The sequence below is a fragment of the Tympanuchus pallidicinctus genome, unplaced genomic scaffold, assembly GCF_026119805.1.
Source record: "Tympanuchus pallidicinctus isolate F22 unplaced genomic scaffold, pur_lepc_1.0 scaffold1, whole genome shotgun sequence".
Lineage (NCBI taxonomy): Eukaryota > Metazoa > Chordata > Aves > Galliformes > Phasianidae > Tympanuchus > Tympanuchus pallidicinctus.
Window position 1 is genome coordinate 69,519,712 of NW_026294618.1, and position 27,609 is coordinate 69,547,320.

The window sequence follows — 27,609 nt, forward strand, 5'->3', positions numbered from 1 at the left end:
GTTTCAAGAATTACAAGAAAGAAGAGCCTGCTAATTACAACCCAGAAAATTACTCTGGGAGTTATTGAAAAACATCTGAAAAGCAATGCAATCTTTGTTCACCATCAACATGGAATCATGAGAAATTGTTTAATGAACTTATATCTCCTTTTATGACACAATTACCTACTCAGTTGACCAAAAGAGGCCACCTGATTTAATCTTTTTGTATTCCAGCAAAGCTTTCCATGGTGTTTCTCACAGCTTTCAAATGGAAAAGATGTCCAGCACATAGCTAGGCAAAAACATAGTATGATGGGTGAACAACTGGTTGGCAGGTTGGGCTCAAAGGGTAATAGTAGATGGGGTTACATCAGGCTAGTGCCCAGTCACTGTTAAGGTTCTCCAGGGCTCTGTTTTAGGTCTAATTCTCTTTTGCATTTTCATCAATTGCTTAGATATAGGACTTGAAGGCAAACTAAACAACTCTGAGGACAACACTAAACTGGGAGGAGCTGCTGACTCCTGTAAAGCGTTGCAGAGACATCCTGACGAACTAGAGAGCTGGACAATCACCAGCTGCATTAAGTTTAACAAGAACAAGCTCCTGCTTCTGCACCTGGGATTGGGCAAGCCCTGGTATATGTACAGCCTTGGGGAAGAGAGGCTGGAGAGCAGCCCCATAGAAAGGGATCGGGGGTTCTGGAGTCCGTGCTACAGTATGAAAAAGATAAGCTTTCCTGAATATTCAAATGCTGAAAAACATGGCATCTGTTCACTTTCCCAACAACATTATTTTACTGAGACTTGTTCTGACATCAATTTTACATCTAAAATACCACGTATTACTCTTCACTCCATATAGCTAATGAAGTTCTAACAGAAAGGTGGATGTGTTATTTTTTGTTTTCTTCTTTTTCACCTCCACAGTTAATAATTTTCTTGGTATTTAAGCTCCAGCTGCAAAACTTCAGTACAGGCTGCAAAGCAGATTCCAAGAAGAGCTCAGACAGAGTTCCAAACCCATGAGGGAGTTTGCCAAGCTAACAGTTTAAAAAGCTCTCACTCTTTTTATAAAATGAAACATATTAAAACAGATTTTCTCCTGGCAGTATTCACACTGTATCTTACATAACTGCGTACGAAACACTACCAAAAAACAGTGAAAGCTTTTCAGTCTGCCACTTCTCAGCAGCTGTTCTGTTATTGCCACATATATTCTTCCCAGTCTTCTGTCCCATCAGAATATGGATGCGAAAATCCCACTGAAACTTACGAAACACGGTTTCCCCAGTCCCAACAAATTCTTCCACCACAAATGCAATAATGTACACAACAGGTATCCTAAGCACCATTCAAACACTGAGCTCTCAGCTGTAGTTTACATCAACAGTCTAGCAAATGAGCACCCAAAATCATGCTCTAGAAAATAGGAGATCTGGAGAAAGAAAACAGGATAACAACACAGATCATCATTGAGCACAGCCTACAATTGTGCATAAAGTCTCCAATGCATCTCCTACTAATCTCTGACTGTGTTACATATTCTTCACTTAAAGAAATGTCAGAAGGCAAATCACCCTAGGTTTGAGGAAACTCTTTGAACTCTTTTAACCATTTAAACCTTAATAACACTTAAAATTTTCAACTATGCAGTGATGCACTTTGTATTGAGGTAGCTAGGTTTCTAATCACAAGAATTCCGCATGCATTTAGGTAAAACGGATCTTAACTGCAAAAGGCAAATTGATCTATACCAAATCTGAATGAATTCTGGCTTAGTATATTAAGTTCTAGTTTGAAGGGAAACAATTATGGAAGCAATAGCCAGAAAGTTAGGTACCGGTACTACAAATGACTTTTTAATTACACAGTACCTTAGCAGCTTTCTGTACGGAGCACTTCTCACCAACAAGGTCCATTAAAAAAATCTGTAAGATAAGAACATCTGAAATCCTAACAAGAGCTAACCATGACTCATGATGAGGCAAAGCTGATAAATGCAAAGCAACAGCAATAAACAGCGGACAGGTATTCCTGTGAACAGTTTCATTATTTCAGAACAGCTGTTCCTTAGGAAGATTTAGACAACTAGCAATACATTTGATTCAAAAAACAAATGGGACATCAGAGTTAGGAAGACAATTTATTACATACTATTTTCATCATATATGTTCATTCTTCTACATAATAAGATTTACAAGAAAAATAATGGAAACATTTTCTTCCACTTCCCACTTCTGCAGTAAGAAGTTTAAACTTATGATTGCTTTCCATATAATGGAAAACTATTGGTAAACTCTCAATCTTTTGGTGAAACAAACAGAAGATGCACCGATTTGTTGCTCGAGATGCAGCAGGAAGCACTTCATTGCTACTTATTTGGGAAAATAACAAATAGTCCTTCATCGTCAATCACGTTTTCAAAACCACTTAGGATTGTTCCACTGTAGCCTGATCCTTGGCAGTTAGAACAAGCTCTGTAAGAGCTGAAAAGCTTTTTATGTTGTTTGCTTCCAGTCCCATCTTTCGTATCTAAAAAGAAACAAAAGCAGCATTGATTTGCTTTAAAACAATAAAAGCTCATGTTGTTAAAGCAACTGGGAAAGTATATGTTTTATCTTACATTAATGAATGGTAAAAAAAATAAGAAAAGAAAACTCTACAGAAAAGTTACTACAAGACATTTCTTACCTAGGAAATCTGTTGTTCTAACAGTTAGAAAAACACAACAATGATAAACCTGAAAGTGCAGTGAAATCTAAATATATAGTAATGAAATAATCCTGAAAAGGTGTTCATTGCTGGAACTCCAAATTTCGTCCAAATGTACCAAATCAACTCCTAAATGATTATTCATAATCTAACCCAATTCAACTTAAATTCACACATTGCAATATTGTTATTGCACATAATAGGAACACAAAAACCAAGAACCCAACTCATGCTCCTAGCTAAAAACTGCCAAATGGTATTTCCTGTTAATACTTTTCATGCCTCCACTTAAATCACTTTCCTTTCAGTTAAGCCTCAGAAATGAGAAAAGCATCAGTTCACACACAGGCCAAATGTATCTGCCTGTTATAATGCAGCCACAGCACGTGCTCATAAACAAGACTGATGACAACTGCTTGGCAACTAATGATGTAGACTACACTTATTTGTTTATATCTGCATATTACATATAGAAATGATGACTGCAAATCAGGATGTTTATGCAGTTTGATACAGCTACTACACATATTTCCTGGACTATCTTCTTCCCCCTTTTTTTTTTTTACTTTGGTAATTAAGGTTTCAGATTTGGCACTGAAAAGACTTGGCACTTACTACTGCATAACACAACAAATAAGAAATCCTCTAAGATCTTGGATGTAAACCCTTGACTATGCATTAAGGCAAGGCTGGAAACACCCAGAGAAAAGACAATCAACAACTGAAGCCACAGAGTCATTTCTACTGGAGGAGAGAAGAAAATTCCCTCTGATTTGTCCACTTAGTATTTCTTTTTAGCTTCTGAGTACTAAGAAATATTTGAATTCAGAACATTGAGAAATACAAGCTTTCTCATTTATGTAAGAAATCACAGGAAAGCATCTATCGCTCAAGAAGACTCTACACTCAGGTTTCAAGTCATCTGCATTACACAGCTGTAAAAGTCAACCAAACAAAGTGTATACAAAGTTTCACTTTTGAAAAATGAAGCTGAACTTTCCTCCTGTATCTCCCCTCCCTTCTCAAAACCAGTAATAGCACTAAACAAACGTTTTCTCTTTTAACTTACTTGCTCTCCAAAATACTCGACATCTAGAGCCAGCTGCAGTCGGATTTTATCATCATCACTCATGCCCCCATTTGTACCAACAGGGTTCAAAGCTGCAGTCCTCCTGGCCTGCTTCAACCTTTTTAAGCTCTCTTCCATTTTCTTAACGGAACTCAGAACATCTGATACAGTTTCATAATACCTAAAAAAAGGAAAATTAATGAGAGCAAAAATTGCACTGTTACAAAAAGCCCACCTGCTGCACAGAATGTTATGTATGGCTCTCTTACCTTTGTGTGCTTTCAGAGAGGGCACCTTCCAACCACTGATGGATCATAGGCTGTTTCAGGACATTTCTGTACTCATTCTGCAGTCGGTAGAAGGGCTTAAGAGCACTATCAACATAAGATGAAGCTTTAGTTGGCACTTCCTGGGAGAAGACAGAGAAAGAAGGTAGAAAAAACAAATAACCTGTAATTTATCTACTGATAAGACAGACACCAATTACAGCATGTATGTAGAATGCTAAGGGTGGATGTAAGCCAAGAAATAGATACTTATTCACGCCCAATCAACAAAGAGGTCTTCATATGCAGGAAAGACACTACGACAACATCATTTAGTAGTGTTATTCTATGGAATATACTATGGAACAATATCCAAAATGACCCAAGTTTCTGAGGATGCATGTGCCAGCCAGCTACTTGTATCATAAGGGCACTTCCTACTCACAATGGCCTCAAGAGAAGCTGAAAAGACTCAGTATATATGATGCACTTTTGTTAGAATAGCTACTATCTTGTATTATACTTCACTAAACTGAAAACACTGCTCCTTCTATTATTATACCACCCTATTACCTCGGCATATTTTCCAGAAGAATGCTTCTGGGATAACTCCAATATCCACCCCCTTTACTACCTTCTTCTGAGCTAGTCTTGGATGCAGAATGTTTCAGCTCTCCAGGACTGATCATCCATCCAAGAGCTTGGACAAGCCTCACTATTGCAGAGGAACCAAACATACACAGGGTACACCTGAAATAACTGTTACTCAAGTTTTCTTACATTGCCATTTTCTTACATCAGACTAGCCACAACAACAACTGTACAGCCCTGGTGAAAACAAAATCACAGTAGCAAAACAAGGCAATATCTGATTTGGGGTTTTTTGGTAACATATTTATGAATTAGCTTTTGTTAACTTCTCACCAAAACAATATTAATTTTTTGTCCATTCTTATTTGTTCTTTCTGTACAATACACTTCCTGAATCAAATCTAAGAAATTAGCTCACTGGGAAAAAGTTTCTTGACACAGGAGTCAGAAAGAACCACCCCCCGGAACATACTCTAAAAGAAGCCTGCAGCTCAGTAGCAGCTCATCTTCTGATACATGCTATGACACAAGCGAAACATTTACTCTTATTATTAACCCTTTTTTGTTTGCCTAATAGTTCTACTCCTTGCCTTTCCTTCCATCACAAGCCTGTATTCTCATTGTTACCTCACCTAAAATTTCAAAAAAACTGTAGAATCATTATGGTTGGAAAAGATCACTAAAACAGCCTAATCCAACCATCAGCCTGTCCCCACCATGCCCACTAACCACATCCCTCAGTCCCACATCTCCAAATTTTCTGAACACCTCCATGGACAGTGACTCCACCACCTCCCTTGGCAGTCCATTCCACTGCCTCGACACTCTTTCGGAGAAGAATTTCTTCCTAATATCCAACCTGATTCTCCTCTGTTGCAGTGTAAGGCCACCATCTCTTGTCCTGCTTTGTCTGAGAGAAGACATTTCCCACCTCACTACACCCTCCTTTTGGGTAGGTGTAGAGAGCTCTCAGTACTCAGGAAGACATTCAGCCTCATCTCCCTTTGGCTCCCTTCCTTTCTATGAGGTAAATGGCAATCACTAAGTCATCGAAAGTTATAAAATAGTTCTGTTGACTGCTAAACAGATACAGACAGCCCTGGAGCAAAATGTACTGCTCAGTTAGCATTCTTCACGCAGACTCCCTGAGATGTATTTTTAAATCTGCAATCAGTACTGACCTTATTGGTTCTCCTATATAATCTTGGAATTTCCAGTGCACTCTTCAGGTAAGTGAAAGAGGACTCGCTGAGATCCTGGATAATCCTGCTATTCAACGTAGGTATGCAGGCTGATAAGGAAGTCTTTGAGTCTTCCAAGGCTCCTATTGTAGTAAAAATACTAAAGTTTAAGATGAGCTACCCTGCCCCATCACAGTACAAATCCGCATCATTCCCATCTCTCTCATCTGTCCTAGATGGCTGCTCCTGGTGTCAAATACAGGATAGTTAATAAATACATACATATTAGCCATTTATAAGACATCTCCACTAGTATCAGCCATTCCTCAGCCAGAAAAATGGGTTCACAGAAGAAGCAAACAAACAAACAAGGTAAAGTGACATACTCCAGGTTCACATTATTTTTCCAGCAATGTACCAGCAGTTTACCAACGTAGCAAGGGGCTTGAATCAAAAAGCTCAGATCCAGCATGGAAACTGGGACTGTAAAATTGTTTTCCACAGCACCTAAATTCCCCAGGGAGTAACTGGAACATGCCTAATGCACACTCGCAATTGTCAGGAGACCATCTACTGAGTTGCAACGTACACAAGCTCCTACCTCTCTTACAGACTTGGACATCTACCCGTAATATTTTAGTTTCAACTGGATACTGCAAACCATCTCCTTTATTGTTCTCCATTTTCCTTACTGCAAGAGTTTAAAGATTTGATACTGATCTTCCAGACTGAGGTTCCTCGCTTCATGGAGAACCATCTTAATTACTAGACAAGTTATCTCCCAAGAAACTACTTTAGACTCAGTAAATTTTAATCAAATGTTTTCTAGTCTTCACAGTTCCATTTAAGGCAGTTTCTATTTCTCAGAGTCACAGAATGGTTCAGATCAGAAACAAGCACCATTACATAAACAAACATAAAACACTCCTATTTTCAAGCTTTTCATTGCAAACAATAAAACTCTGCATAAAAGCTGATATGGTTCAGTTAGCAGAGGGACTTGGGAAAGGGGGAAAGACTGAATTCAGTCTCTCAGATTTACCTTCAATACAAGACAAATTCTTGAAGCCAATCATCTCAAGTTTTGGTTTAATCATTTCTAAGATGTCAGGAATCTAAGGAGTGAAATATAAAATAGACACAATCTTATTATAAACATATTTCAATAGCTCTTCCTGTACTCCGCAAGTTAGCAGTGTATCAAAAGACCCTTTCAATCTTCTCTGCTTTTTTGTCATGGTTATGGAAACCCAGACTCGGGTTAATGAGAATATTATGGGAATTAAGGCCTATTCATTCAATTCCCTACATTACCATTTTTGTCCTCAGAGAAAATAACTGACAATTCACAAAACATCATTGACCCAGATGCAGCTTCACAAGATACAGAAATTTCAGTCTCACTGACTGAAGTACATTAGAAGAGTTCCCACTGAAAGCATATTAATATCATATAGCTCTTTTAAAGTTTCTGGATCGTTAGTAAAATATGATGATGATACAACTCTTTTCAAGAGGTCTTTTATAAAAGAGAACATATTATTAAAGCCAAAATTGCACCACACTTTGAGGCCAGAGATCTTACAGGCAAAAGTGAGACTCTGGGAACAGTGCTACTGTGCACCAAAAAATGAGCAGAAACATTTTAGGAGTAGAGTCTATCAGATACTGATTAAATATCCAAACAGGTTTTTCTTGTAACTTGTAACTCTAAGTCGAGAATAGATCCCTTATTCCAGGTGATATTTTCTCTGTCAGACTACTCTAGTTTCATTATTCAAGATGCATTTTAAAAAATAAGTACTTTTTTTTTCTTTTTTTAATTTATTTTTGAATTAACAGGATCCAAAACCAACAACACTGGCACACAGATTGACAAAGACTTCTGTATGTGAAGTCACAAGCACCAACCTTTTCCTGGAGTTTATCCAGATCTGCAGCAACATGCACCAACTGAGTACTTGATACGGAAGGCAAAGGCTGACTTTCTGGGGAAGATCCATTCCCTTGGTCCTCATTAGAGCTGAGGTTTACAGAAGTTTCCCTTCTACCAGCTGGCATTAATTTTTTGCTTTCTTTTGTATTCTCACTGGAAATGGGCCTTACAGAAACCTGAAATGTCAAATTGAGGTGGCAACAGTAAAGGCAGTTAAGATTGCATTTATAGAGACCGTATATAAAGGATTAATACGTTTTTCACATTATAATGTTGCAATTGCAAGAGATAACTGTATCCCTCAATTACATTAAAAGAGATGATTTTAAAGCAGATTTTGGTGCACTAAGTAATGTGACTCTAAGTGATGACTTAGAGCTTTTTTGTCACTATACAACAAGGCAGTACAGTTGTGGAGTAATTTTCACCTGTGTGGTGCTCAGATGAACAGACCTGATTATCACCTGCTTTACAGAAACTATTCGTTCCTGTGGATTGTGTGGGATGGGTAATTCTCCACTGCAGAGACAACCAATTCCACTGCTAGAGTGTTTGAGTCAAAGCCAAGAATCAACACACAGTCTATTCCACTGTGACACTTTTGAGAGGAATACTCAGGCATACGTCTAGAAGAGTTGTAAGGATTTTCTAGGCCAATAAAATCACCAAATGGAGGAGTTTGAGCCCTCCCCAGTCATTCATCCTCCCTTTTGCTCATATCTGTACAAGGCTAGCCAAGGTCTTGCTTGGTGTCAAGAAACATAACTCACTGTTGTCAATCATCTCCTTTCTCTCACTTCCTCAAGCCCTCTACTGCAAAGCACGCGTTTCACTCAGCTATCTGTTTTAATTCTGAGACTTATCAACACTTTTCAAGAGACAATTCAGCTGAAAGAACTGTACTATTCAGTCTCACAAGGAGTGTTGTCTTTAGCAACCTAAGGGGAATGCATAGAGGAGATGGAATCAGACTTTTCCCTTAAGTTAAAACGACAGAGTAAGAAGAAATGGACAAGTGCAACAAAGGCAACTGTATCGAATACAAGGATATTTGATTGTGAAGGTGGTCAATCACTGGAAGCAGGCTCAAGAGGCTGTGAAGCCTTCAACTTTGCATATTCAAAATTTAACCTAACATGGTCTTCATAACCTTACCTATTCTGGCCCTGTTTTGAGCAGGAATTTGGACTATGGGACTTCCAAAAGTCCCTTTTATCTTCAATTATTCCCCAATATCAGGTGTGTTTTTTTTGTTTTTTTTTTTTTAATGAGGACTCTTACTGATGGGCATAATCTTCAGAACCATAACTATGTTGTTCTCTTACCTCATTAACGAACACAGAGTAACGTGCCAAAATTTGCAGACTAAGTTTCCACAGACGGTGCGCTAACAATGGTAAAAACATTTGATCCGACCAACACTTCAAAAGACTCATCCAGACCATGTGAGTAGCCAAAAGGCAATACGAGCTGCCCTCTAAAAAGAATCAGGCAACAAAAGTTAAGCTCCTAAGCACACTCTTGAAAGATGTTAATTACTGATGTTAATAAATGCATTATCCAACATTTAACAAAAAAATTTCCCTGAGACACAACCACAAGGATAGCAAAGAGAATTTGTTAAACACGGACTAAAATAAACTCTGAAAATACCAGTTCCTCACTCCTTTAGAATATTGTCTAATGACAAGCATACTTTGCAGGGCCTTATGCAAGAGTAAAACTGTATTAGCACTGAACTACTGTTCCTTTCATAGTTAAGTCTGAGGAACATGCTAGAAACAGGTACTGAAAACAGTGGGAATATCCATATTGAAACCAAATACTTATTACAGCAGTTTATGCACTAACATTTTTCCTCTTGAAAGATAATGTGGCTGAAAGACCAGCTGAAGTGCCTCTATACCAATGCATGCAGTGGGAAATTAGCAGGAGTTGGAAACTGTGGTGCAACTGAAGAACTACGATCTTATGTTATCATAGAAACATGGTAGAAAATGAAAAACAATGTGAACTAGCAGTGTGTGCTTGCAGCCCAGAAGGCCAAGGGCATCCAGTGTGTACCAGATGGATGAGAGGTGATTGCCCCTCTCTACTCTACCCTTATGAGGCTCCATCTGGAATACCATATCTAGGTCTGGAGCCCCCAACACAGGAAAGATGTGGAGCTTTTGAAGTGTTGAGAAAAGGGCCACAAAGATGATCAGAGGACAGGAGCACCTCTCCTATGAAGACAGGCTAAGGAGCTAGATTTGTTTAGACTGGAGATGAGAAGGCTGCACAGAGACCTCATTATGGCCTTCCAACATTTAAAGGGAAACTATATATAAACTTTTTACATGGGTAGATAGTGGTAGGATGAGAGAGAATGGTTTTAAATTAAAAGAGGTTAGATTTAGATGTCAGGGGGAAGTTTTTCATTGAGAGCATGGTGAGGTCCTGGAACAGGCTGCCCAGAGAGGCTATGGATACCTTGTCCTTGGAGCTGTTCAAGGCCAGGCTGGATGGGGTGTCTTTGGCAAGCTTATCTAACACTTGACCTAGTGGATGGCAACCCTGCCTGTGGCAGGGGGTTTGGAACTGGATGATCCTAAAGTCCCTTTCAACCCAGACTATTATGATTCTCATTTTATAGCATAGAATCCAAAAGCTAATTAATGTGATCATGAGTTCCAAATAAATGCCTCGAAGTTGTAGGATTTACTCATTTCATCTTCATGAGTTTTTTTCCTCCTTACTTTCTTTAGCTTAATAGTTAAAAGTTCAAAATATTACACACAAGATGTGTATAAAGATATGTATACATATGTGTGCATTATATACATACAGTACTTTTCACTGCCTTCCTCACAGGTATTTTACTCAATTAACTGAAGAAAAACCTTGTCTAATTAAAATATACTTCTAAGAAATACCCTAGGTTTGTCCTTCCACCATAATCTTTTCTATGCTTGCCTTCTCACCTGCTCATAAATCAACGTACATGTTTTGAGTAGAAGCAAACAATACAAACCACAGAAGGCCTAAATGCTGCCAACAGATAGACATCTTCCTCTCCACATGTAACAAGAAATGTGCCCCAACAACAAAGCATAACCTTTTAGATATCATGCACAGGTTGCCAAGTGGAAATTTAGACCTTTTTTGAAATAAGGGAATAGACTCACTAATATGTTAATTACTGCTACCATAAAAAGTGTTTTTAGTAAGTGATCACCAAACAATGCTTTTACATTGCCTTCCCCATAAAAATGTAGTCTACTGTTAAATCTGTTCATAAAAAAAACAACAAAACAGCAAACGTGAACACTGAGGATGCAAGTCAGTAAATGATGAAGAGGCAATAATCACTGCTACTTAAAATACAGCTTCCATCACAATAGGGAGAACTACTAATTTTCAGTGGAAGTTTACCTGGTGCTTCCTCCAGGGAATCTGAAAGTGCAGTTTCTAAGGCCCCTGCTATTTCTCTAAATCTGAAAAACAGAGAAGTGTTGATTATAAATAAATCATTTCTTAAATTGATGCCTCAATACTTTTCAATGTTCAGTCTGTATGCCATTAGTGTATACACACTGACAGGTTACACATTTATTATTTTCCTCAACGTAACCCAGGATATAAGTAGGGCCGACAATCAACAGATACTTGAAAGACAACATTTCATTTTATATAGGCAGATTTAAAACATACACATTACAAGTAAATATACAACTTAGAATTAAGATCATGTCAAGTATTTAGATCTTTTTTTTATGGAGAAAGGTTTGTGTTAGTGGGCTCTTTTTCCTAATTGTTATTGTTTTCACACCAGAAGTGAACACATTACCACATACTTACTTAAGCTGACCTTCAGGTATGTCACGTGGCACTGGGAGCCTCTAGCTTTCTATGTGTTTGTTAATGGACAGTGGCATAAGGTTCTGCAAACAACTCTGTACCTGACAAAAATCAATAGTTCCTCACAGGATGCCCTACCCTCCTCTTTTTCTTTTTTGCCTTCCCCTCCCCCCCCCCCCCGAAGTTTAACAGCAAATAAGGCAGCATTTCCCTTGGATAAAAATGTAATCATTAGTAACATTTTTATTCCTAACTCTGAAATAAAACTATATTTTAAACTTCTCTATAGAACGCTTTTGTCATTCTTCCTTATTGCTTTTATGCTCATCACGGAAATCTCTACACCTACCAAACTTTCTAATTATGAACCTGCAAAGATCATTTTAAAACTTCTCAGCTGTCATTTCCAAATCAGAGCAGGCACCTGCCCAGCTTTTCCTGTTCCAGCTACTAATGCACCAGATGCATATTTAAAGTAATTTAAGTAGCAATATCTGTGATTGACACATTAAGGAGAAAAAAACCCGCAAGCGGTTTCTTGTTCAGTTGCTACCAAGAGTCAGCACGGATTTTGAAGTATTTGTGAAATGGCTTCAAATCTTAATTCCTGCCTGTGCAACACTTTCACTGACAAAGCAGCACATTCAGGTCTCACAGTGAAATGAATTAGAGAACTTAATCACTTTTTTTTTTTTAATTATTCAGCTTTTGCTGAGTATTTCTCACACGGGAAAACAATCACAAGCGTGAGTTCCTTACAGTCCCATTATCTGTTGTACTGATGTAATTGAAAGAAATGGCAAGGAAAAGAGTTACTGAGGCAGCTGGTACCTGCACTGCTACAGAAGAAATGCCTCTACGTCTGTCTATTCCTTACAGACTCCTTTGTAGAGGCTTTAGTGAGGGCTCTTTGTTCTGGGCAATTTCTGTAATTGAAAAAACTAGCAATCTTAACCATAAGTGCAATAGTGGAAGAACACACTTCACTACAAATCCTGTGTGACTTGGGGATAGTTACATACAGCAAAGAAAAAGCTTCCATGCTATGAATACGTTTCATTATTCGTGTACTAAAGGATTCATGGGCAATTCCAAAAGTTATCAGATCATTCCAACATACAGGAATATACTGATGAAAGATGAAGCAACTCCTGTTGCCCAATCATCTCCTGAAATAGTGCACTGTTTGCATTTACAGTAATCTTAAAGGAGAATTACTATTTTTTTTCCTTTTTGTTAGCCAGAACTCAAAACACCTAAGAGATTATTATTTTCTTTTAAAAGAATACGCTGAAGATTGTTTTCCATGTTTAGAACAGCAGTATTACAGCTTGATCAAGTGGTCACCTGTTAGAAAAGCTGTGCTTTCAAACAAAAGGGAGGATTCATAGACTCATTAATGATACCTGCCTTTTGCTAAGAAGTTTATAATTGCTGTAGTTCTACAGACACTTACAGTCTGCATAGTCAGCACCACTATTGTAGTGAGTACTCCTGCCCTTTCCATTGGGCCAGCATCAATATTTGTACAGTTAAGTGGCTTGGAAAAATTGATTGGAGTTGGAAGTCAGCCTTTTTTTTTGCCCAAGGTAACAGTTCTTCATGTTGGTTCACTACACAGCTGCAGAACAGTTGTTCAAGTGGAAAATAAATAAATAAATAAAGAAGGATGTCAGAGGAGGCCAGGACCACCAGTTTACAAAATGTAGCACATCATCAAAACACTAACAAACGTGCTCCCATCCCCACGTTCCTAACACTTGTCTTGAATTAGCTCCAGCTCTAGTAAGATACCCAGATGGAATTTTTCAGCAGTATCAGATTTAAACTGGATTAAACATGATGTATAAACGTGGCTATGGCTGTACCATACTCATCATTTATAGACATGCAATAAGGAAAGTCACCATGGTGATCCAGGTTAAAAAATAAACCTCATTTTCTTATCCTTCTTTTTTTGCATATCATTCCCTTTGCTGCCACTACCTACTTCTCCTCTTTTATTTCTTAAAAAAACCTGATAATTTCAGTGATCCAGCATGTAGGTCAGCCCCACAAACAGCTGAGGTGGAATAAATAAATGTGTAGCATAGTGGGAAACAAAGGCAAGAAAATCTTGTGACTGGATTTGCCAGCATAGAAAACATTATCCAAACCACATTCAAGTAGAATACAGGACAAGAGGCTACATAGAGTTAGGGTAGAACACAGTGTATACAACACAGCCAGAACAGTTCTTAGGCCAGCTTGTTCTAAACTAAAAGCATATTAAAAAATTCATTAATATCGTGGACTGTAAACAAGAACAAGCCATAAACTCAAGCATTCATCCTCACTGTTTGTATGCAAACTAAAAGACGTGTGGAACAGAAAACTGAGAAAGGAAACTGTTAGCTGCCTCTGCTCATGATCTGATTCCCAACTAACAGTGCCGCATTACCCTCAAGGGAACAAGATCTACTCCTGCAACAAATAGCATATGAAGTTGTTGAGAGACTCTCAGAACGCTTTTCAACCTTCGCAACCTCCTGAAGGGAACCTGCTTTAGCTGGGAGGTTGGACTTCACAATCTCCAGAGGTCCCTTCCAACCCTTATGGTTCAGTGATTCTTTGACTCTGGAATGAGAGAGATAACACACAGCACATTTTACTTTTGAAACAACCAACAGATGCTCACCAACCTTATCTGAAAATAAACAGGCAAGTTCCATTTGTTGTTAAAGCTGTGGTAGGAGGGATGAGATCTCAACCGTTTCACACTGGCCTGTGAGCCACACTGCCGTTCAAACTTCCGTACAAAATCCATGCTGGCAGTGTACTTCTGCAGGAAGAAAACGAGCATTCTGATCACTGCCAGGGTCCCATTAAGCAACGAAGGCCACAACGCTCTGAAAAGAACTCCCATATCAGCCTACAGTTAAGCTCAAGGCTCAGAATGGGCCAGCACCGATACCTAATCATATAATGCCAAAATCCTGGAGTGCAGTGAAACCAGAACCAGTTATCTAACAGGTGTTACACTGGAATATGAAAACCCAGTGCATGGCACTTCTGAAAAGCATTAAATTGTCCGAGCTACCTCAACAGCCAGATCAGAGAGACCTGTAAGTATTTCTGAGCTGAATCACCAAGGTGGAGCAACACTGGTGCACAGCACTAAGAACAGTCAGTCCCAGTAAATGAGAAATAAAGGGATACAGCAGATGGATTTTTTGTTCTTAGTTACTTCCAGAAATATGCTCCACCAAAAGCACATGAGAATGAAAGTATGGTATTTTATTTCCGTTATATAGAGCTGTAGTATAGGAATTTCTAAAACTGTTTCCCCAAATGTAAGTTTTAGAAACAACAAATACATGCTAACAGAGCACAAAAACTATGTAAATCAAGGAGTTGTAATATAGCTCCAATTGAAATCTGCCTCTCTGCAATGAAATCAGATGTTGTCCTGTGACATTAGATTGTGCTCATTAAGCCACTGTTGAATTAACGAAATATGCCTGGATTAATCTCCAGGCTTCCCAGTTCAATCAGTAGTTGGACAACACTCTCAGGCATAGTGTTAGAACTTTGGGTAGTGCTGTGTGGAGCCAGGAATTGGACTCCATGATCCTTGTGGGTCCCTTCCAACTTAGGATATGCTAATTCTACTTCTCTAGGGGTACACTGATTTTACTTCTTAGTGCTTCTACAGAGCAGGGCTGTAAGCAGCAGGACTTTTACCCCACTCCAGAGCAGCCGGCGAGCAACACACTTAGATTCTCTTACGAAGTAGTAAAACATCCCCAGAAGTTCCTGAGTTGATGCTGGTAGGTTCCGCCCCCAGAAACAATCCTGGCCAATGCACTGGCATGGACAAGCTTTTGCATGGCATGTCTCAGTGCATTTGGAGCCTTCTGTCAAATGTATAATTACAGTATGCTTTTCTTGTGATGTGGCAATTGCATGGTGTGGAGATGGTATTCTGGAAGTGGCACACAAAAGTCTTCAGGTTAGCTACTTTTGTCCCAGTGTAGTTGTATTTAGAACACAACAAAACTGCAAGAGATGTGGGAATTGAATCCAGAAACACTGAGAGATCAGTGTTCTTTCTACCTGCTTTCTTAAATAATAAACTCAATACTTTCAAAAAGATAAACAAGGCATTAATGCTCAGCTGCCTGACATATTAGTCAAAGGTATAAACAGAACACTCCGGAAAGATGTCTGACACCTTCAAAACAGACAACTCAGAGACATTACCTACTTATTGATAATATTATATTTAAGAGAGGGAACTACAAGCAAGGTTGGTTCCCTTTCAGCTTCTGGGACTGGATACCTGACGAAGTTATTGAATGATGAAAATGTGAAAAAAAAAAAAAAAAATGCAGCAGCTTTCAAATACAGGAACCTAAACTCAAATCAGTGCTGAGAAACAGAAGATACATTATTCTCAAATGCCTCTAAAACTACAAATCTGAGTTTGAACGAAAGGCACAATAACCTAAAACAACTTAAAAACTCTGCACAACGACACAGTTACTTTAACACATGTTTAAGCCAGTCTGATTTTACAGCATGACCTGAAAGAAATGTTTTTTCCATCCACTCCCTCTACACATAAAGACCCTTTAACAAATAATACTTCTGAGTATTACAGCTATACTTACATATACAAAATAACCAAACCAACTTGGAGAAAATGACTACTCTGCAGTTCTATCAACCTAGGAAACAGAAGACTACTGACTACAGTCTGCACTAATAGATTATCAGCAACATGGCAAATGTTTCACAGGTATTTTTCCCTCCTTCATTTATAACTACTCCTACCAGTTCTTCCACAGACATCTGAGCACTTTTACACTTGGCACTTCGGTGATTTTTAGATAAAATATATTAATGGCCTAGACTCCAAGTTTTATCTTATGTAGACAAAAGCAGCCTTGAAAGAAATTAAGAACTTTGGACTGATTACATCAAGTAACTGGAAGTCACTGTAGGTGTTTCTTGGTTGCTTTTTTTTTTTTAAATAAACACAACAGCACCATTGGTTGATATCAGCTAAACATAAGATGAAAGGCTTTTAAGAATAATTCTTTTAAAAGAGTAAAACCATCTAAGTATAAAATACCTTCTTGTATAAAGCAAACAGCACAAGTCACAACGTTAGGTGAAAACCTGAAGGATGACTGAAGCTTTGTGGGAAACTGAGAGGTATTAGGGCAAGTTGTAACCTAGCTGTTAAATAAAAAAACTAAGACAACAGCCCTTTATATACAGAAGACCTGATCTTGCAAAAACACCACAGCCATCCACCTCCACCATTATCAATGTTGCAATTCTATAACTAAAAAAGGATAGTTACTCCTAAAACAAATATTTAAGGCCAAATTCACATGACAAACTGGCTTCCAGTAACCCCTGAAAGAGCTTTCCTGACAGCTGTGATTTAACCCAGAAGGCAGCTAAGCCCCACACAGCTGTTTGTTCCCCTGAGCCCATGTTTGCTTGCATGAGATGTGGGAGAAAACTGAGGGGAAAAAGAAGAAAAAAAAAAAAGGGTAAATCTTCTGTGTTGAGACAGATTGGTTCAACAGGACAGGAAAGAAATGGAAAATAATAATAATAATAGAATACGTAAGACAAGCAGTGCACAATGTAATTGCTCACCACTTGCAGACTGATGCCAATGCCTGACTGGTTCTCAAGCAGTGGCAGCCCCTCCAGCTAACTCCCTCAGTCTCATAGTTCCACGTGAACCCACAAGATAGGAGACATCCCTCTGGCCACTTTGGATCAGTCATCATGGTTCAGCCCCTCCTCATGCATCCCCAGCTCCTCACCAGCAGCACAGCACAAGAAGCTGAGAGGCCTTTGGCTCTGTGCACCACTGCTCAGCATCAACAGAAACACCAGTCTGTTATCAACACAATTCACATGCTAAATCCAAAGCACAGCACCATACCAGGTACCAAACTGAAACCGTGATGCTGACAAACCTGAGGGGAGAATTAATTGCTACGAAAAAAATCAAGTGTTGTGAGATAGTCTTTCTCTTCCAAGCCATGCACAACAGAAGTTTACATAAAAGCAGCAGGAAAAGAAAGCTAGAGCATATCACTCATTCATACATATGTGTCACAGAAATAGCAATTGGAAAATAAGTCACAAAATTAATTACCTCATGAAACACATCTGGGTTTCCAGGGTTAAATAGTGATGGCAATTTTTCTTCTAAACCACGTACTATTTCTGGCCACACTGAGTTCACTAAGAAATCATATCCAGGAACAATATCTGCTTTTTCACTGAAATAAAAATGAAATGATTCCATGGTTGCATTTTACCACTAGGCTTCTATTTAGAGGTAAGGATAACTAAAAAGACATGCACTGCATTAGACAAAATGTAATTACTTTTTTTTTTTTTTTAATAAACATAGGAATGCTGGTTTTTGTTGTTTTTTTTTTTTTACACTGTTCTTCCTTCCACATTGGGATGATCCCAACGATCTCAAGGAATTGCAAGTATTTTTAGAACCCTGAAAGTGTTTTACAATTTTATCAGTTACATATTTTGCAAGTGTGCCTGGAAAGCATCTGCTTTTCAACTGAAAACTCCTAACTCTTAATCATGTATTTTCAAGATTTAAACAGCTCCAAACTTGAAAGAAACAGCAAATATGTGCAAGGTGACTTATGCAATGGAAAGAAAGAGAATCCTCTTTTGTCACTGTTCCAAGCTGTATTTATACACGTTACAGTGATTCCAAAGGATTGAAAGCCACCCTCGTTAGGAAAATTTATAAATCAAGAGCAGAAGAGACGTGAGCATTTCTTTCCATTTCAGTACACAAAAGTCAAAACCTTCAATTATGACAAATACAGATAAAAAAAACTTGCTGAAAGATTAGAGGTATTGTAACAGTAATACAACTTAAGAGCAAATGATGACCAGAAAAACAATTCTGCAGTCCCTATAGGATGTGTTTGTAGTTCTGCTAATTACAGTATTCCACTCTATTAACCAGCCTGCAAACAGATGGATAAGTGGATACGATTCAGTACACATAAAACATTTAAACTTCAGAAAAGGCAATTTAACTGCATAGGGAATTAAGCTCTTTTTAAGACAACAGTGGAAGTACCATAGAAATCAATTAAATGTTGTCATGCAATAAATCTGTCAAATTGCTGGGGATTTCCACTTTTTTGAGGCACCCTAGCAACCCAGTCACTTTTGAACTTTTGTTTTCTAATAGCTCTATGATGCCCTTGGATGAAACATTCAATCATGTTTACTTGAGCGGAAAAAAACCAAAAACACAACAAAACTTTAGATTTGTGGCACATTTTATTGTGATTAGTACTCAATCCTACTACTGAAATACAGGATTTTATTTGCCTTCTGTCAAGGTTTGAACCCCAGATCAAGAAAATATGTTCACTGTTTTAAAAACACACATGTGATACAAATCAAAATTGAATATGAATCCTCTGGAAAGACCCTGTAAATCATTTGTGCATGGAAGGTCAATACACAAGATACTTCAAAAATATATTATCTTTGAGATAGCCATAAAAGCAGTAGCAACCATAAAAGCTTAGAGCAATTGAAAGAAACCCCAAACATTTACCTTGAAATAGCTCCCCCTGTAACTTCACGCAAGAGACGGCAGTGGTGAGGAACAAACTCCAGCAGTTTATTGTACATGGCCTGAAGGCCGTTAGGATGAGCTTGGACATACTGCTCCACAATCACCTGTCAGGAAGAGTTCAATGCTGAACATCAGAAGAGCAAGTATGAAATACAGTAGTAAAAGATTCAGATGTCTATTCACTCAAAACTCCCAATACCTTATCCAAAAATACTGCAATATTCAGTATTTTGCTTTCCCAGTTTCCAAGCAGGACACATCAGCTTGAGAGAAAGAAGACCATTTCCCACTGCAGCAGTTCCAACAGCATTACAAAGCACCCAAAGGAAGTCCATTCTTAAGTGGATGTCACCAACATTCTACTTCTTCTACCATCCAAAAGCCATCAGCTTTGTTTTCTAAGAGTATGTGCACACAAACTAAAAACAGAACAATTTTAAATGTTTCCTTTGCTAAAGAAGGGAAGAAGCATCCTGTTGACAATGATAAACAGCTCACATTTTATCAGATAGACTGTTCTTTCACCGGGGAAGGTAAATAATTTCATATCTTGGCTGCTGAAGGAATTACTAAGTGTTAAAAAAAAAAAAACCAGTAATTTATTTCCCCTATCTTGATTTAGAAAAACTCCTTCATCAGAAGTTATACAGATTAGCTTTTGCTTGCCTTGGTTAGAAACACTGCATGGCAAACTGCCTCTAAATAAAAGAAGGAAACAAATAGCTTAAGTTCACTTCTGCATTAACATGTAGGAAGGCACACTAACCTTCGAAAAGGCAATTAATACTGTCTAATGCTACACATTCAACATTTTTAGGAATAATGTTCACATTGCTTTTATGAGTCTTAATAGAAATGTCAACTCTTTAATATGAGTGTAAAAAAAACAGTAGAGAATAATTGTTTTAAATATCCTGAAAGCAGAACAGTGCCTTGCATCATCCCATGCCTCTCACTTAGGGGTTTATGGAGCCAGGGGAACACCATTAAAACATTTCCATTTCAAGAGTAATGGTAATAAAGGAAAATACAGACAGCAAAGAGAAAGATACAGTAATGTAACTTGGGACTTAAAGTACTGAAAAGTTCTTTTAGAAGCAATGATGAGGGAAAGGAGATCTATTCTGTTTCCTATCAGCATACACCAATTTGAGCAATCACAATCAATAAGGCAGCTCTCATACTTCAAGGCCTTACCTCCCCAAGGACACAAAAGTGAAAGCTTGGAGCCAAACACAGAATCAAAGAATGGTCTGGGTTGGAAAGACCTTTAAGATCACCCAATAACAACCCCCTGCTATAGACCAGGCTGCCCACGGCCCCATCTCAGCCTGGCCTTGTATGCTTCCAGAGAGGGAGTATGCACAGCCTTTCTGGGCAACCTGTTCCAGTGTCTCACCACCCTCACAGCTCTTCCTAACACCTAGTCTAAATCTATCCTCTTCCAGTTTAAAGCCATTTCCCCTCGTTCGGTCACTGTGCACCCTTACAAAAAGTCCCTCCTCAACTTTCCTGTAGGAAATCATAATTAACACTGCTGAGCCGTGCATAACGCTAGTTTTAGAACAACTTTATAGCCCTGGCACTGGCCCAGCTTAACTTTTTCTGTAAGACCAGTGAATTTAATAGTTTTATAAAATGTTCTGATAATCTAGTGAAAACCAGGGGAACTGCCTAGAACAGGGCAATTAGTTAGCATTAGAACTTATACTGTAAAAGGACATTGATTCACATCTATCCCAGTGACACATCATTACTACCTGACCTGGACATAACTGCCAACACACTGATGAAAACTTTCTTAGCATCTATTGCCACTCCGCTCTTACAAGAGTCAATGCTTCCCAAACAAACCCTTGATCTTGCTCCTACTTTTGTCCTGGCACTGGTGGGAACTGCAGATGTTGCCTCTTCTCGCAATGGGAAGAAAAGGACATTGCATTAAGAACTACTTTTGCTGCATTTGCTTGGTACTGAGCCTGCTGATGAAAAATGCTCACTTCAGTCCTGATCCAATGCACTCTGGTCCAGAGTAAATTGTATTTTACTACAGTCATTTGCTTAGTTTCAAGTCTGTTAGTTGGATTTCTCCCCTGCCCAAGAAAAACATAGGTAAAGAACCTCGAATGATATACCCAAAATTGGTGACAGGTGAATAGAGAATTCCTCCACCCTTTTTTCCTTAAATAAAAGAAACAAAAAAAGACATGGTCAGTTCCCTCACTCCTTCCACAAAGGTACTTTGAAACTGCTAACCAGAGCTGGAAAAATAAGCATTCTTGCAAGTCAGTTCACTTTCCCAGGATTCTTGATCTTCTCTTACCTCGTCCATGTAAGGTTTTACAAGCACTTGACCAACTAATGCCTCTGCATCTCGTGTTTTGTCAATTGTTGCATAAGTGCGAAGACAGTGACGTATTATGTCAACATTTGAAGTCTGAAGTCCCTCCAAGAGTAGTCCTTCCAGAGACTGCTGCAACATAGCTGTTATTCCAGCTATACGCTACAAAGAGAAACAAAACATGGTAGTTAAAAAAAGCCTTGCCATCATTGCTAAAGTAAATTCTTCCAGAAATACTTGGTTCAGCTTTCAATTTTTATTTGAAAGGCACACGAGTTCTGATAAATGTTAACATCAAATGAGAATTAACACAAGCTTACTTGGTTACAGACGTTATTCAACGCAGTATTTATTATAATAAATGTTAAATTAAAAGGCAATTATTTTCTTGTATATTTTGAAAGAGACATCATAACTTACCTAAGGTACTCATTATAGTGAAGAAATAAGTCGATAATTATTCCTTGTTCAGCTGAAAAACTACGTGTGATAATACACAAAACTTTTTCAGCATGTTACCTGGGTAACAACTGCAGCATTTATCCCTCTGTCACATACCAAAGACACTGAATTATACTGGCAAAAAAACGATCTGTCAGTACATTCCTTCTGACTTCTGCTGAACAGCTGCTTCAGTTAGCATATATCCTCCTGTTCAGTGTATATCCTCTACAACATTTCTTCTATTAGACCCAACTCCCTGCTACATTAGCTGCAGATATGATGTTGGCCCAAGATGGTCCCTTGCAGCTCTGTATTGAAAGTGAATTCAATAACATGCAATAATTTAATCAAAGTTGAACTATCAATTCAACAACTCAAATCCTCTCTCTAGCACTTATTGCATACATCCATCTTAAAGTTATTTTTTACATGATCAGAGAATCTGATTTGAATACACAAAGCCAATAACCCAACTGCTGACAAGTCATGGAAACCACTATCTGATGACAACCAAAACATTGGTACGTTCAAATTTTTCATCACCAGTCCAAAATAAATTTTAAAAAGCACCAATCAACAAAAAGTATAGGAGACCAGGCAAACACTTTTAAGAAAGCTAAACAACAAAGGTTCTCCCACCATAAATACTACTCCTACTATATCCTGTTGTTATTTCATAGTCAGTAGCCAGAATAGTCTTGTGAGCAGTCCATGAATCAACAAGGTACCACTGAAGTCTTGATATAAAACAAGCTCATATTGCCAGTAGGAATAAGTAATAGCAAGAAGCTGTAATGATGAAACATCTCACTAGCTCAAAAGCCATTAAGAATGACAGATTCCATGCTAATCTGCCTGAAGCATTACCTCAATTCATACTATCTACTTCTTAAGCACCTGCCTTTGTTCCTTCTGACTAGGGAAAAAAAAAATCAGTAGTTCATCTTTTACATTAGATAGTTGCTATAAACTGGCTATCAGGGAGATCAGCCTACCAGCCAGGACACCACAACAGTTAGGCACCAAATACCAGCAAGAGACGAACTTGAATTTATTCAAGTCAGCCACTCTAAGCACATTCAATTTATATTTTGGTCTGGATGCTGCAGCTAACAAAAACAACGTACATTTCTGGAACTATGCTTTGCTATTATTAAGCAGACAAACTGCAAGATGCATTTAGGCTAACAAAAGCGTCTGTCATATTTCCCACTATTATTTTAAGTAATTTATCCTAAAGTTAGCAAACAAAACACAAGAAATAACACTTCACCGCAGCTGATAAAATGGCCTCCTGAAAATAATTTTCTCCTCTGTGGAAATGGACTTTTGTTTTCTAATAGTATCATTTTAGCTCGATCATGCAAAAGGTTAAGCCAGATATTAGGCAATACTCACTGGTCTCACTTTGTCCAGAAGGGGCATTCCTTTGCTTTGTACTGCATGAAATTGTAGTTGATTAAATTCTGTGGCAATTCTCTCTAAAACCTGTCCAGTTAAAAGAGGGCTAGAAAAGAGATAATGAGAAAATGAGCATACACACATCCTTTTGTATCAACTTACTTTCATCTGCATCAGACAGGCGACTCCCTTCCTCAATTTTTGTGATTTGACACAAATATTTGAAATTTAGTACTGCTGCAACCACATGATAATAGCACATAGACTATCACAGTTGTCTGGGGCCCATGAGGATACAAGATTTGTGAGCAGAAGCTGAGGAACACGAGATCCTGCTTAGAAGTACGAAGTGTTTTTTTATTTTGTGATGATGCTTGCTGTCATAGACATCAGTCTCACAAAGCTCAAAAACTGCAGTAAGTGATCTTTACCATCCCAATTTCCTTATTTCCTTCTTCTGTCCAGTGGTAAAACTAACAACAGCTATTTCTAGAGAAACCATCCTTCTCAAGTTTATACGGTGCCAATAAATTTTGAGTCATTGAAGCAGTCTTGCTTCCAAACATGATTCTGCAAAGTCTCTGACCCTGACAGAAAACACTTGCATATGCTTTTTTGTTCTGTGTATCTAGTTAGTCTTCTGTCCACCTCCACACACTCATTGCTGTGTGATCCAGCAGAACACCAGAGCTTATCTCACATTCAAACAGGTTCATGAAATTGTCTTTCCTCTGCTTTTAAGTAACACTTGCATCAAAATCAACTATTACAAGCACCCAGATGGTACATCAGTTACAAAACTGACTAAGAGACATTTTCCATCACTCCAAGATAGAGGGAAAGGACACTTTCCACAATGCTGTTAAAAATCAAAACTTGAGTCTGTGGAAGACTAAGCTCGAAAAAAAAAACCTAAAATAATAGTCACATATTCCACCAGAATTACAAAGATGTACATTCTTAAATTCATTCACAACAATACCATAAAATTCAGTTGGTCCTATCAATTAAGCAAGCACTTTTTCTTATTTTTTATTTTTTACCTGTTTCCTTCTAAAGTGGATAACTCATTAGTGCCTTGGGAATGTAGAATTTTCTCAATTTTCTCAACTGACTGAATAACATGGATAAGCCTCAGGACACACACCTGTAAGTAAAGAAAGACTTCTTAATGTCTGACCTCAAACCCACTACAATACCTCCGAAGATATCTGGGATACCTTTTTTTTTTAAATATTATTTTTCTCCCCTGATGTAAGATCGCTGCCTTCTTAATATTTAAATGGTGTATCAGTTACTGACCACGTGAGTCTATAAAATCCATCAATGTAGGAGAACAGCTGTTCTTACCCCTGAATTTTTCCAAGTCAAGCAAGAAGCCAAATGTTATTTTTTCCCCCATACAAAAATTAAGCTGCCGTGTTTCAATTACTTTCACAATATACAAGTTTACAGACTGCTACAAACAAAAGTAAGAGCAACTGTAATTCAAAAAGCCAACTGAGCCAGTGTTTCCAACAAAGCATTTATCATCAAGACGTAACAAAAATGAAGTCAATCAAAATATCTCAGTTTAACAACCGCAAAATTCTGCACAGCATTCATCTACATGCCTAGATCTTTATAAATTCAATTTTCTAGGGGTTAATGTCAGAAGCTGCCCTAATAGACATCTCTTCAAGGTAACAGTTTATCTATTGTACCTTTTTTTTCCTGATATCTTCCTGTTTGGACAGACGATCATCTATTGCTTGAATTCCCTCACTGACACATGACCTTAGACTCTGTGAGAGAAAAAAAGTCAGCATGAAAAGCTGGCTTGCTACTATGAAGAAGTAGTTTAAAAAAACAACTAAAAATCCAAACTCTAACAATGCAGAATAGGAAACAGATTAACTACTCTCAAAGTAAAAAAAAAAAAAAAAAAGGCAGAAATAGTTCCAACATTCTGTACAGATTTATCTTGCAGGAGTTCACTTGTTCATTATTTAAGGAATCCATAATTGCTTGATTGAAAGGCAGTACTACAACGTAGGAAATGTAGTTTCTGCAAGTCCTAGAAAACACATCTCCTATATTACCCAACCAGGAATATAATTTTTAAATATTATAACAAAGACTAACATAAATAAAATATAGTTTACATATCATGCAGAAGTGAACACAAGTTATAATGACTTTTTTGAGCATACCATAACTTCTTCTCTTAACTGTCCCAAGGGCACTGAAAGCTGATTGAGGGCCTTGTCCATGCCAACCTAAAGAAATTACCATAAAAACATTTGCAACTCATTTGGTAAGTTAGTTGGTGAATTACTATTATTCTATAGATACTGAAGGAGAACTGAGATATATCCTCCTATAGACTCCAGTTTTAAGTGCAGCACAAAAAGATGTTACTTTAAACGCACGTATACAGATATCAGATTGTCACATAAAGCCAAAAGTGAAAGAAAATAACAATTTGTAACAACTTTTCTTACAATAAAAAAGATAAACCTCAATCTTTGAACCTGTATGATGTTGTAAAATGAGGTAAGAGAGTAGGAGAAATAGGGAACGAGTAATTTTAACACAGAAGGGATTAAAACTCTCGGTAAAATGAGCTGGAACTTCTAAAGATGGGCAGTAAGTTTGAAGACTCGTGAAGAATCCTGCAGAGTGGCCTTGTCTGAAACTTTACTATTGAATATTAATTACTCACAGCATTACAAGTATTAGAAGATGAAAACAGAAAGCATCTGCCTTGAATCTATTTTCCTCATCAGTTATAATACATAATCAGAACATATATATATATATTGTATACTATAAAATATAATCAGAACAAAAGTGCATTCTAAAACATATTCCATGGGTCAATCCTCTACTTCAGCTAAATTCTCCAGGAATGGTCTTTCACCTCCTCTCAATGCAAGGAGACACTGTTTAACATGCCTTAAATCTAACATATGCTTTTCACATGGAAAAACAAGAAGCACGTTACAGTGCACAGCGTAAACACGACAGCAGCACTTACCAGGTTCGTTGAGAGATTAACAAAGTCCGCATAGTCCTTATTTATGAGCTCTACCATGGCCGTCTTAAGGAGTTTGTAATAGAGCTCCAGATCCTCCCTGAGCTCCTCCAACTGCACGCGCTTCCTACACTCGGATACAAAGTGATCGACGTCAAAATCCGGCTGGAAACGAAACAGGAAAAGCAGAACGATGGAAGGAGAAGCGCAAACCAAGCACGCACACACCCATCCCACCCATCCCCTCCCCTGGATCAACCCCAGCGACACACACCGCTTCCCCGCTGCGGGCTCAAAGAGCCCGACCGAGGCTGCAGCCCCCCCCGCTCATCCCCGGGGCACACACGGCCCCCAGCCACCTTCATGAACTCGTCCTTGTCGAAGCAGAGGTTCTCGGGGCCTCGCGGCAGGTTCATCTTCCTGGCTTCCATGACAGCCCGGCTCGGCAGGCCCAATACGACAACAGGAACCAGCTGCCGGCGCAACGCCTCATCCGCCCCGCGGCCCGGACGGGGCGGGCCCGGCGTGCGATAGTGGCGCGGCACCCCCTGCCGCCATGGCAGCGCCCCCTGCAGCGCTCCGAGCGGCACTGCGGGCGGGGCCGGGCAGCTCAAAATGGCGGGGCCGGGGTAAGTGCGGGGCTTGTCGTTTGAGCTGGCAGCTCCAGGCCGTGCCAGGCCCGGTCCCTGAGGTTTGATATCTTTTGGAGTAGAGTTCCTGCTGCTTTTCTTGGTAACCTCTGCCCCTGACAGCAAAACCAGCTTTTCCTTGTCCGCGCGTTTCAGGTTGTGCCCATGTGTTCCTGAGTATCAGAAATGAATCAGAGCATAATTCACCTCCTCCATTCTGCTGCCTTCCAGTGTACCCTGTTAACATCTTCTTTCCTTTCAAGTCTTTCATTCGCAGTTTCTCACATGTTAATAAAGGTAACTTCAGATCTAAAAATATGCCTGCCTATCCTGTGCTTCTGTATGCTGCCTCAGAATGGAAGAATAAATGACTTCATTCCTCACATAAGTGCTTTACTTTCTATTTAACCTTGCCTCTTTGACCTGTACTGAGCCATTGCACTGGTGTCCCTGTTGCAGTGCTCTTTGTCCATGGACAGTGGTGGGAGAGGGTCACTGGGTGCAACAGGTGTGGGTTTTGGTAGGGAGGTCAGTAAGGGAGAGCTGAAGCCCTGCAGAT

General features: G+C 38.7%; 1 protein-coding gene across 2 annotated transcripts; it reads right to left on the reverse strand.

Moving 5' to 3' along the window:
* Positions 1 to 2,106: 2,106 nt before the first annotated feature.
* On the reverse strand, positions 2,107 to 26,936 carry COG2 (component of oligomeric golgi complex 2). Of its 2 annotated transcripts, none has more exons than XM_052682006.1 (18): positions 26,781 to 26,936; positions 26,425 to 26,586; positions 25,598 to 25,663; positions 25,109 to 25,189; positions 24,449 to 24,552; positions 23,403 to 23,511; positions 21,543 to 21,722; positions 19,199 to 19,323; positions 17,744 to 17,870; positions 14,259 to 14,398; positions 11,152 to 11,213; positions 9,063 to 9,214; positions 7,713 to 7,913; positions 6,844 to 6,916; positions 5,802 to 5,944; positions 4,033 to 4,172; positions 3,764 to 3,944; positions 2,107 to 2,514 (listed from the first exon to the last, which is right to left on the reverse strand). In XM_052682006.1, the coding sequence occupies exons 1-18, from the start codon at positions 26,850 to 26,852 to the stop codon at positions 2,413 to 2,415; spliced, it is 2,220 nt and encodes a 739-aa protein (XP_052537966.1). In that variant the 5' UTR covers positions 26,853 to 26,936; the 3' UTR covers positions 2,107 to 2,412. The 2 variants fall into 2 exon arrangements, with proteins under 2 accessions (XP_052537966.1, XP_052537973.1); XM_052682013.1 differs by having other exon boundaries at positions 26,425 to 26,548; positions 26,781 to 26,893.
* Positions 26,937 to 27,609: the final 673 nt, after the last annotated feature.